This window comes from Pygoscelis adeliae, unplaced genomic scaffold (assembly GCF_000699105.1).
Source record: "Pygoscelis adeliae isolate BGI_AS28 unplaced genomic scaffold, ASM69910v1 Scaffold121, whole genome shotgun sequence".
Lineage (NCBI taxonomy): Eukaryota > Metazoa > Chordata > Aves > Sphenisciformes > Spheniscidae > Pygoscelis > Pygoscelis adeliae.
This window is the reverse complement of record NW_008824359.1, coordinates 9,463,909-9,475,269: the sequence shown is the minus strand read 5'-3', so window position 1 is coordinate 9,475,269 and position 11,361 is coordinate 9,463,909. Positions and strand designations below refer to the sequence as shown.

Below are 11,361 nucleotides of genomic sequence, written 5' to 3'. Positions count from 1 at the left end.
GGGGGGAAAAGCAGGATGAGGGGAGGAAAGGTTAGCGTGGGGCCAGGACTCGGGTGCTGCCGTGGGGACGGGGCAAGCTCAGAGCAACAGGATGCCAACGGTGTCCTAAAACATCCCTAAAAGGGATGCTAAGAATCGCCAGTTACGGCTCTTTTCAACCCAAAGTTACAGATATCAGGTGTGGTTTCCTAACCGTTAATTACAAGCATGAAATTCTGGGTGAAAATCTAGGCAGATACTGCACACGCAGCAGAAATATATGACCCTGTGTACTCAGTATGTGCAAATGCTGTTAAAAAGTTTCCCTTTTCAGCATATTTCTAGCAAGAGTTTCAAAATTTAGGCAACTTAGAGGGTTTCTTCTTGAAGGCAAATTGTTACCACCGAAGATTTTAGCTTAAAAAATAACCCACACCCATTAGCATCTTCTGCCTCTCTTCTGGAGAAAAGTTAATTTGCGCAGGGAAAGGAGCCAACGCAATTAAATTAAGTTGTAGCAGAACTTGGAGCCCAAGCCCAGGACAGAGAGATTTATGAGGCTGGAGACTTTACATCAGCCCATTTGAAACAGGATTTGGGATTGAAGATCAAACAGCACCTCAGCTGAACCAGCCCGTGGAGACCCAGGGAGCTGGAAACCGGAGGGGTGAGCACATTTCTGGCTGGGGTGGCATCTCTGCCACATCGGGATGAGCTATCGGTGGCCGCCCCTATGTCAAAAACCCTGAGTTTCTGAGAGAAGTGCTGATGAAGGCCGTCGCTAAAGACGAAAATCTCTCTTCTTTTAACCAAGCTCAGCTGTGCTGATTCTTTTCCCAATAAAATAAGTTATTTGCTTGAAAAGGTCTGTGGTTACGCAGTGCCTGGTGTCTTCGCTGTTGTCACAAGGAGCCACCAGCTTCACGTGCCGCCCAGACCGTGGGGTTTGTTTCAAAAAAGACAAACTAAGAGCCCTAAGGGGAGGGAGGGGAGGAAGGTCCAGCTCGGGGATGCTCAGCATCCCAGCGCACGCACCGGCACGGCGGCTCCTGCCAAGCACTCCTCTATTTCTCGAAATTTCTTAAAAAAAAGCCTTAAGGTTGCTTGGCAACAGGCGGATCCTGGCAGTGCCAGCGGCAGCCGCGGCAGCTCCGGCCGGGCTGGGGAGGCTCGTGGCACAGTTGCGATGCAGCCCGTCTCCGATCCTTCCTCGACTCGCCCGACAATGGTCCCCAGGATCATCGATGCTGAAAATCGCAGATTTTCCCAAGCAGAGCATCATTTACCGACGGCTCTTACTGGGCTGTGGGTGACCCTCCTCGAGGCAGCCGGGCCTGGCCGTGGCTTAGCAGGTATCAGGGCAGGATGTAAAATAATAATATTATATAGCTGCAAGCTGCTGTGACGTTGCAACATGCAACGCTGATCTCTGCCTCCCCTCCTGGAGGGGAGGAGGATGAAAGCTCTCGTGTGATGCTCTTCTCAAGAGAAGCTGCCCAAACCAAGAGCTTCACGTGATTCAGAGGGAGCGGCTGTGTGCAGGGCTGTCCAGAGTTACAATGGGTACCAGCCACGTGCATCCTGCATCCGTGGGCTGGTGGGGAGCGTGGCAATCCCACCCCGCGAGCGGGGCCAGAGCTGTGCTCCAAGGCGAACGGTGTGTGAGATGCAGGGCTGATGCTCTCCTGGAGCCTGGCCACTGTCAGAGAGGGGAGAGCGGATGAATCCAGCAGCTCTTCTAGTCCCACGCGACCATCATGAGAAGATGAGATCTGGGTTATTTGCTTTCTGCACCTGCAGTCAAGCCACGGTACAGCCCCAATGCATGGTGGCAAGCAAGATCCCTCTTCCAGATCATGTTTAGCATCGCATGATTCAGTGAGGGAAGCATCAAGGGAAGCAGGGGAGGGCAGAAAAGCAGCATCCACAACCCTCCGGAGCCCAGGCTGCCGAAATGGCTCACGACGAGGTCTGCAGTGTTTTGCCATCAGCGATTTCAGCAAGTTGAGGTGAGCCTGTTGCTTCTGCAGCTCTCCTCCCGACACACCACCCATGCTCTGGGTCTCGTGGAAATTAAACCTCAACCAGTGCCAGGGGAGCCTGAGCTGCCGTCACCGCTCGGGCGAGGGGATGCAGCCTCCTCTGACTGCCTCCCTGGGAGCTGGGAGGGACAGAAAGGTCTTTCTTTTGTCCGAAACTATACTGACGCGAAAAGAGAGAAAAGAGTAAGCACAGCTTGGAAGCTCGCTGCTTGGGAGAAGCTGGTGGTGAACAGCAATGCTCGAGCTCCACTCTGCAACGTCTTTTCTCCCGTGGGACTCCCTGGAAAGCCTTAGCGTAACCCGGAGAAGGTGGAGAGGAGCGGATGCCTGTGGCTGTACGTACCTGTGTCGGGTGGGAAGGGGTTTGGTGCGGTCACCGTCCCCCTGCCCTGCTGGGACGGCCCGCGGGCGTGCGGGCTGCTGCCGTTGCTCGCAGGACAAGGAACCGGCCTCAGCTGCGCTGGCTCCAGGGGGTCACAGAACTCAAAGGGGGTCCGACCAGCCTGCACGCCCTGCCCGCTGTTCATCGCTAGAGATTCATTAAGTTATTAAAAAAAAAAGAAAAAAGAAAAAAAGCACAAGTCAGATCTCTTCCCAAGGCTAGTTCCAAGATCACCGGCGCTCGGCAAAATCCTTGCCCCGCCAGGGAGGGAGCCGGTGTCGGTAAGTTTGGAGGGCGAGAAGGGGGTCGGGGTGGGATGTCACCTCGCCTAAAACTGAAGGCTCGGTCCCATGTGCGGTTTGGTCACCCGCAGCCACCCTGGGGGAGCCATCCCGGGTGACAACAGCCCCCGGGCAGCACCGCAGCTCCTGCATGCTATGCCACGCTGTGTGAAGGTAAGGGGATCCAGGAGCCGGGCTGGCACCCAAAAAACAGTAGCTGGAGCTTAAAATAATCAGCTGGGCATAAAAATTAAAAAAGATCAACTGGACGTAAGAAAGGCAGGGGGGATGGGGGTTGCATCTGTCTAATGCACATAGTCAGGGTTTGAACTCTGCTAAAAAGAGGGTATCAGGACCACTGTGAATTATAGAAGCTGAAGTGCAGCTCTGGCAGCTAGAGGGGAGCCTCAGCAGCGACGCTGCCCGTGCTGGCTTCCTGCCTGTGCAGATTTCATCTATCACCTGCTGGCTTTAAATCAATTAAGACGATGTCATTAGGCCACGCATTATTCTGATTTTTATTTAGATAAGTTTTTGCAAATTCAGCTGCACTTTGCCATCAGGGAGCCCTTCTCAAATGCTCACGCTGAACTGAAAAACGAATGTAAGAGTCAGCCTTGCAAGCGGGTGGCCACCACAACCCCTCTCCCAGCCAGCAGCACCTCTAAATCCTCGGGGACGGGCTTAGGGGTGCACCGCTGCCCGCCCCGCACGAGTTAAACCCGACAGCAGCGCCTTCAGCAAGGCTCGTGGTGGATCTCCTTGGCGGTAACGGCTATTTTAGACGCTGTAACCCAGGAGGGCAGCAGTTGGCATTTCAAGCGCTCGCACTGCAGCCCCTGCCGCAACCGTGCTCACCCTCCTCCCCACTCTAACTTGGATGCAGGATTCCCTTTTCTCCGAAGGCAATAAACCCCACTCTCAATTATGTTGGAGCATTACGAGTGTCCCTGCTGCTGAAGGTACCAACCATCTCAGCCCTGGGACAAGAGGGTCCTTGGCAAGGAACTATTAGGCTGGACCAATAAGCCTAATGATGAATTCAACTCGAAGGTGATGGGTGAATCGGTCCACGGCTACAGCTACGGGGCTGACAGCTCCTTTTCACTTCCCAGACATTTCCCCGATGGAGGGGAGGCACAGCACGGCTCCCCGATGCCTCCGGGCTCAACGCAGCCGTCACTCGTCACCCTTCCAGCATCCATCTCTTACGCCGTACCCGGTATATCTTCTGTTAGCTGATACTCCAATTTATGAGACCCCAAACTCTTCCCCTATGATTTATCGCAGGCAGGGCGACGTTTCAGCCCATAGCACTTTGCTCCAGAGCCTGCCTGCAGCTCGCAGAGGGGTTTTTTTTGGGGGGGGGGGTTAGAGACCTGCAAGCCATTGCTCGGCGGCGCAATGCTGCACTGCCCTTGGAGGGTCCCCCAAGAGCCCACTGCAAACCCAGCCTCCCAGGTGGGCTTCACCCCACCTCACGGCACGATCTTGGCCATGCTCACGCCGCTGCGTTGCTTTTCCTTCTGCTACGATGCTCCTACCCTTTTAAAGGCTCCACTTCTGCAATCTGAGTCTTCCGAAAATATCCCAGCCCTGCCTGCCAGAGCCGCCTCGCGGGCTTCTTGCTGGGCTGGAACCCAAAACCTCCTCATCTCCATTTGCTGAATAAGTAACAGGACGATCATCCCTCCTTGGGTAGGATGTGGACCAGCAGCTAACTGGTTTATACTGGGCCCTGTCCTGCAGCTCGCTCTTCCTTCCCTCTGCTCTGAAAGCTGCGCTTCAGCATTCAAGACTCAGCGCGATTTGCAGCGGCAGCGATACGGGGGATGTGACAGATAATTATATCCATGAAAAATCAAGCGTGGGATGGGAAAAGCCCCACGGGGCCAGGACCGGCTCCGGCACGCTGCCCCGGGGATGCCGTGGTACCAAAGGGGACAGGCGAGCATCCCTCGCGCCGCAGGGCTTGGGGCTGGCACGGGGACGTCCATTACGGCAAGCACGTGGCATGGGCTCTGACCAAGCACGCCGCCATAGCAGGAGCCGCTGGGTACAGTTATTTGGGCAAATTTATGCTGCAATTGGTAAAAGCTTGCTTTCCCCGTGGCGGATGTGGGCGGTTTGCTGGGAATGGCTGTGCCTCTGTTACCGCCCAGCCTGGGGAAGCCCACCCCAAGGAGCCCCAGCTTGAGCCCCCAGCCATGGGGTCCACGTACGCTTTTGCTATGTAACACCCTGAATTTATTATTTGCCTGCAGGCTCCTCCAGGAGAAATATCCCAATTTTTTCTTTGGTAAAACTATTCACTTTGAAGAAAAATCAGGTCTTTTTTTTTTTTATTTTCACACCTAGAAAAAATGTCCTGATGCTGCATCTGAGCGTATTAAGTCTCAAACCCCTGTCTGGAAGTAACAGCAATGCTTTGAAACCTCAAACACCTCTGGCTGAGCCTGCCTGCTCCCTTGTGACCACGCACACGTCTCGGAGGGACGGTATCCCTTCCCTCTCCTCTTACTCACGTCACGGCTGCTTGCAGGGGGACTGTGGGGCGCACCGCCACCAGCGTGGCACCGGCCTGTTAAAGCCCAGGTCCCCCAGAGCATCACCGCGGCCGGATCCAGGATGGTGGTACCCCAGTAGAGCCGATGATGGAGGAGACCCTCCCCTCCCACCCCTCGGCAGGGACCCGGTTTGGGGGCGAGCGCCGGCATTTGCCGGGGGCGGACACGTACGGTTGAGTCCCGTGGGGGCTCTGGCAGCGGTGCTGGGCTGCAGGGGGGCTGCCAGCATCTCCGGTTTGACGGGGACGCCGGCCACGCCGCTCTCGTTTCTCTCCGGTCCGCACAAGCCGGGCAGCTGAGCCGCCTTCTCCAGCGAGGGCAGGAGCTGGTCCAGCTGCTCCAGTTCGGCAGCAAACTAAGGGAGGAAAAAAAAAATCACAGGTAGGTGATTCAGCCCAAACACAGCATCAGCAAGACTGAACGCTGTTTTCACATTGCACGTAGCCCCCCCCCACCGCTGCTCCCCCCATCCCTTCGCTCGCCGAAATGCTGAGCATCTCACAGGGGTAGAGAACCAGCCCCACATCCCTCTGCCTGGCCAGACGCAGACCCTGGGGGGACAAGCACTGTCCCCCCCCCACGCACAGGTCCCCATCCCGGAGCCCGGTCCTTGGCGGCAGCTTCGAGATGCTCGTGCGCTGCAATTATATAATTATTAATGGTATATATAACCTCAAGCTATTTAAAACGGGAGATAATTTGCTTTGTTAATATACATATGCTTATGCTGAAATTATAATTTAAAAAAAAAGGACTTTTCTAAGAAACAGAAGTGACTTTGTGGAACAAGTGTCCAAAACCAACACCGGCCTCGGGCATGTAATTACCCTCAATGGGGTAGTAAAATACCATTCAGCTTTTCCAGCCTTCATCACGGCTAAGAGTGGAAGAGTAGATGTTTAGCCCGGGGACTCAAATAAATGGGAAAGTTACTGGGAAAGGGATTTGCACCAGTGGCTGTAATAGCGGCGCTGTAAAGCAGCAGGTTGGGATTAAAGGGGCTGAGATAAATGAGCTTCAGCTAAAAAGAAAAAATATCTCAGGGGAAACCAAATGCTTTAAAATCTAAGGAGGCAGACTGCTTCCAGAAGAGCCACCCCTCGGTGTTAGGGAAAGCCTGGCCATTAACACGGGGTAATTAATAGACAACTCGATAGCACTAGGGAAAATCTTTGCATTTGATGGGGGGAATGATGCTCCGGTCTGGAGAAGATGGAGAAATCTGCCAGGAATCGGGATCCTGGCTTCGACAAGAGGCTCTGCCATCAGCCGAGACGCGAGGCTGCAGCCGACAGCCCCTGCCCGTGATAAATAGCTGGGAGGCCGCTGGCTTTGGGCATATCTGGGATGCCTCTGCCCTCCCCCGGCTGACGGAGCAGCGTTAAAGACCTCTCACCAAGGTGACAGCTTTGCCCCTTGCCAGAAGAAATCATGGGAAGTTTCTCCCTAAATCCTAGCTGGAAGGATTTCATATCGCAGATAAAATCGTCCAAACCAGCGGCAATCCCAATCGCCACTGCAGCTGCTTCCAGTTTCACCTTCACCATGCGCAGGTCGGCGCAACGCAAGGACAAAGCCCGGGCCGGCTGCGGGAAGCTCCACTTTGGGATGGACCCTCCAACAACGGTGGCTCCATTGAAACCACAAGCCCAGTCCAACATCCGAGACCCGAGAGACCCCGCTCACACTCCCCACCATGTCAGAGATGTCCTTCTTGACCTTCACCGCTCTTTCTTCCTCCCTTACTTACAGTCTCATCGAGCACCTGGGTAGATAAATTGGTATTTTTAATATATGTGACAGGGCACACGCTTGCTTTTCCCTTACAGTAGCATGTTGTGAATTAAATGATGTTTAGACAACACCGATGATGAAAAGTGCACCGCGGGCAGCAGGCATCAATACTACAATTTATAATGGGCTAACCAATCTTTTTCTTTTCCCCCGTATCCTTTCCCTCAAATCCTAACCCCAGAGCCCTGAGAAGCAGAATATCCTCCTAAACCCAGGCTCACAGAGAGAATTAAACGCAGCAAACTTAACTCCTGCAGCAGGCTGCATGTGTCAACTCTTCCACATAATGTAATTTCTTGACCATGCAGAATTTCTTTAAAGCTCAAGTTTGCAAAACAAAGAGAACTGAAGCAAATGGGAGACATCCACGATACGGCAGAAATACATCTCCTCAACTCCACCTCCTCCTGCAGGGAGGTCATTTTGGGGGCAGAGGGAGAAGAAGGGCACAGAGGGAGCTGTGGGCATCCAAAACAGTCGTTAAGAGGAGATGAAACGGGAGCAGTGAAGTTCTTGCATTGCTCGTTGGGTACGTGAAGAGGTTGGAGGATGGAGAGGTGGGAATGGAGGACACGTGGCGGGAGCAGGGTGCTTCTAAGTTGTTTTCTGGAGCACCCGAACCTGCACCTGGAATCTGCGCCCACTTTAATGGGTATTTTAGTTCTCCTCCACGTCTAGAAAACACACAGTGCTGGAGGGCTGGAGCAGCTCAGGCCATCCTCAGTCTTGCTCAGAGAAGGCTCGGACCTCCATGACCTATTTCTGTCCCCAGATGGGTGAGAAAATCCACGGTGCGAGGGATGGAGACATGGGGTGGCTGAATATTTCTGAACAGCTTCTTCTTCCTCAAACCTCCGGCTCCCGGCAGAAACAAGGTTCCAAAACCAGAGCCAACCAAAAGGCAAACTAAAGGACACCATCTCATCTCTGCCCTTCATCCCTCGCCCAGCTGGCTCGTTGGATGCCCCACGCGTGAAATCAGCTTGGCGAGGAGGTCAGAGATGCTTCCAGGTGGTACCCACCCAGCAAACCTTCATCCCTGGCTGGACCTTGATGTGGAGCGGAGGCACTTCTCCTCCCAAGCCACTTGGGCAACGAAATACTTGCACAAATTAAATAATCCCACGATTTTATTGCAAGCTTCAGATCATTTGAATTTTCTGTGGAGCCCTGGTTCCTGGAGGCAGCTATTTCCATAAGGATTTCTGGCTCTCTGTCATCACTCCTTTTCTTCTTTTCGAGAAAAGGATTCTGCCCTGCTTGCGAAAACAAGCTGAAATGTAGATTCAGACCAAAAACTGAACGAAAAAGAAGGTAAAACTATTTTTCATGGAATCACAGAATGGTTTGGGTTGGAAGGGACCTCTAAAGGTCATCTAGTCCAACCTCCCTGCAGCAAGCAGGGACATCTGCAACTGGAGCAGGTCGCTCAAAGCCCCGTCCAACCTGAGCTTGAAGACTTCCAGTGATGGGGCATCCATGACTTCTCTTCGGACTCCTCCTCCATGCTTGTGGACGGTGGAGGGAGCTGAGCACTCCCAGGTGCAGGCAGCGCTGCCTGCTCCCCAGCATCCTGCCCAAGGGCAGATTTAAGACAATGTGACCTGAAGGAAAGTTTCCTCTTCACCTAGCTGAAGTTCAGCTCATGCCTTGAGGCACAAGGATGAAGAGCCCTTCCAAAACCTTCTTTATTCTTTTCCTTTCGTTTTTTTTTTTTAACTCTTGTAATTCCTATTAGCTCTTTCCCAAGCCCTACCCAAGTATTTTTTGTTCTCACCCCACGAACAAGTGGCTCCGAGCAAGCCCGGGGCGTTTCCATAGGATAAATCCAGAAAGGAAATAATTCCTTCAAGGCTGAAGGCGAGCTGCAGAGTGTGCCCCACAATTAATATCACTCCTAACTCACATTTCGATTCTTAAAATAATCACACATGAAAACAAAAATCTAGCAAGTGCTAGATTTTATTTGAAATGGCAGCTGCCCCTCCCCACGCCGCACCAAAGCAGCCTGTAACAGAAAACATGTGGAAATGAAACTCCGTCCTTAGCTGCTGATCAGTGAAGGGTTGTTCACTCCTCAGAAAATGCATTTTAAGGCTCTGCAAACCCTCTCCAGCCTCTTTTATTAACTCTTTGGAAGCACTCAGTACGGTCCAACGTATAATCCTGATGCTCTCCAGCTGCCTGGGGAGGGATACTTGGAACTGAAAAGCCACGAAGGAGCCTAAAAATGCTCGGCTGCTTCCAACAGCACAGGAGAGGGGCTTATAAACACATCCAGGCTCGAGTCCTCCAAGCTCTGTGTTGCCTGTTTGCGAGCAGAGCACAATTAGCTAGCACAGCCTCATTTAATTAATAGGGCTTTCTGCCCTCTCCGGAGGATGGATTACCTGGAACCATCACTGATGGTCAGCAAAGAGCCTGCCTGAATCCCTGGCCAGCGAGCGAATCCTGCACGTGGATGGCTGGGGGACCAGGCAAGCAAAGCTCTTCCCATGCCCTGGCATTTTGTCTAATTTCGGCTACAACCGTGCTCGCTGACACGCTCCCAGCTTCGTGAAAAGCGGTTGGGGCGGCTCTGGACAAGAGCCCGTGCATCTCCCAGGAGGATGCTATGCCTTCCACTGGAGCATGGGGGTGGGTACCCGGCTCTACGGCAGGTTCACTGCCCACCTGCGAGCTCCCACGTGCCTCCCAAAATAAGCACGTCTTGACTTGGGTCTCCCTCATCCAGAGGCACGTTAATTTAGATGATGGCTCTCAAATGGGAGATGATGGGGGAGGACGTACCATCCAGCGAGCTGGTAACACCAGGAAAGTACATTATAGAAAGAGATAAGGATTTCAATTCCCACTCGCCTATAGGATAACCAACCACGACTCCCAAGCCAACTGAGCCCTTAACCTTATTAAGAGACTTAGTGTGTATTTGTCATACGAGGCTCTCCGAGCGCTCTGTTATTCATCCCCTATCTCCAAAAGCTGGCAGCCTTATTTGCCGCAGTCAGTAAGCGGGCGATCAGCCCTGCTCTTCATGTCAGCCGCTCTCTTCTCTTTGCTTAAAAAGGATTAAGCAGCCTTATCCATGTTACCATCTCCCCTGGCTTTCAAAAATAAGAAATCTCTTCTATTCATAGCTGCATGTAATGAATATTTATACACCCAAATCTCTATTGCAGAGATCTGTCACTGGATTATTCAATTTAATAATACTTTTAGGATAACTAAAAGGCCCGTATAATTGCTCATCTCAGCCAACAAGAAGGCAAGGGATTGAAAAGTCCCTGGGACATGAGCCCTGAATGTGCCCAGAGATGCAGAATTAAGAACCTTTTCGCATGGCAACATGCACGTGGTCTTCTCCTCACTCAAGCCCACCTCCTGCTCACTTGTATACACCTCGGTAAAGTTTCTCCCTTCCCTTGAAGGGAGAACCATCGCCTTGAAAGTCTGGGCTGCCAAAATGTGAAGCATCTGGACAAAAGGGGATAGCACCGGTGCTGGAGAAGGCGGCATCAGCACTGGAGAAGGTGGCACCACCATTGCAGAAGGTGGCATCAGCGCTGGAGAAGATGGCATCAGCGCTGGAGAAAGTGGCACCAGGGCAGAAGGTTGCGGCAGCCACAGGACATCTCCCCACACTTCTCCCAGCCCCACCACCTTGCTGCGGAGGGAGCACGCCAGCAGGTTTGGGGGAAACTGCCCTCAAAACACAAGTTGTCGAGAGCATCCTACCAGCATGGATGCAGATGGGTCAACTCACCTGGCCCTGCGACTCCAGCTTGACCTCCTCCGTGGCAGGAGGTTTGGCGAGCGGCACTGGGGCCGTGTTACAGGGCTCCATCTGCTCCGTCTTCTCCACCTTCACCTTCACATCGTCCAGGCTCAGTGCCGGGGCTGCAGCAAGCTCCTTCTCATCCTTGTCCAGCAGATAGCGCAGGAGCTGGTGATCCTTGACATCTTTTTTCTTCAGCGCGTCTGGCTCCAGTTTGATGTCCGGGGTTCCCGGCAGCTGGCTCTGAGCCGTCGGGGTGGTGGCGGGGTCTGGGGCGTTCTCCTTCTTCTCGTGCTCCATGGCCAGAGTGGTAATATCAGAAGGGCTGCCCTCCTGAAGGAGTCTATGCAAAATCTTGTGTCGCTCAGTCAGTGAGCTATGGGAGGAAGGGCAGGTGCTGCTGGGAGGGTTGCCGGAGGCCAAGGTGCCAGCGGTGCCTGCACAGGCTAACGAATCTTTGCAGCTTGTGTCCGCATCGGCGTGTCGAAGCTGCTGCTCCGCCGTGGTGGCCAGGAGCTGGACCAGCTTATGGCTGGTGGCT

The 11,361-nt window shown here is 53.3% G+C and overlaps 1 protein-coding gene across 1 annotated transcript in view; it reads right to left on the bottom strand.

The window, feature by feature from the left end:
* Positions 1 to 11,361, bottom strand: part of NCOA1 (nuclear receptor coactivator 1) — a 130,157-nt gene that overhangs the window by 14,010 nt on the left and 104,786 nt on the right. Inside the window, 4 exon segments of the mRNA XM_009319764.1 lie at positions 175 to 179; positions 2,360 to 2,550; positions 5,423 to 5,606; positions 10,809 to 11,352. Of these exon segments, the coding sequence (XP_009318039.1) occupies positions 175 to 179; positions 2,360 to 2,550; positions 5,423 to 5,606; positions 10,809 to 11,352 (924 nt within the window).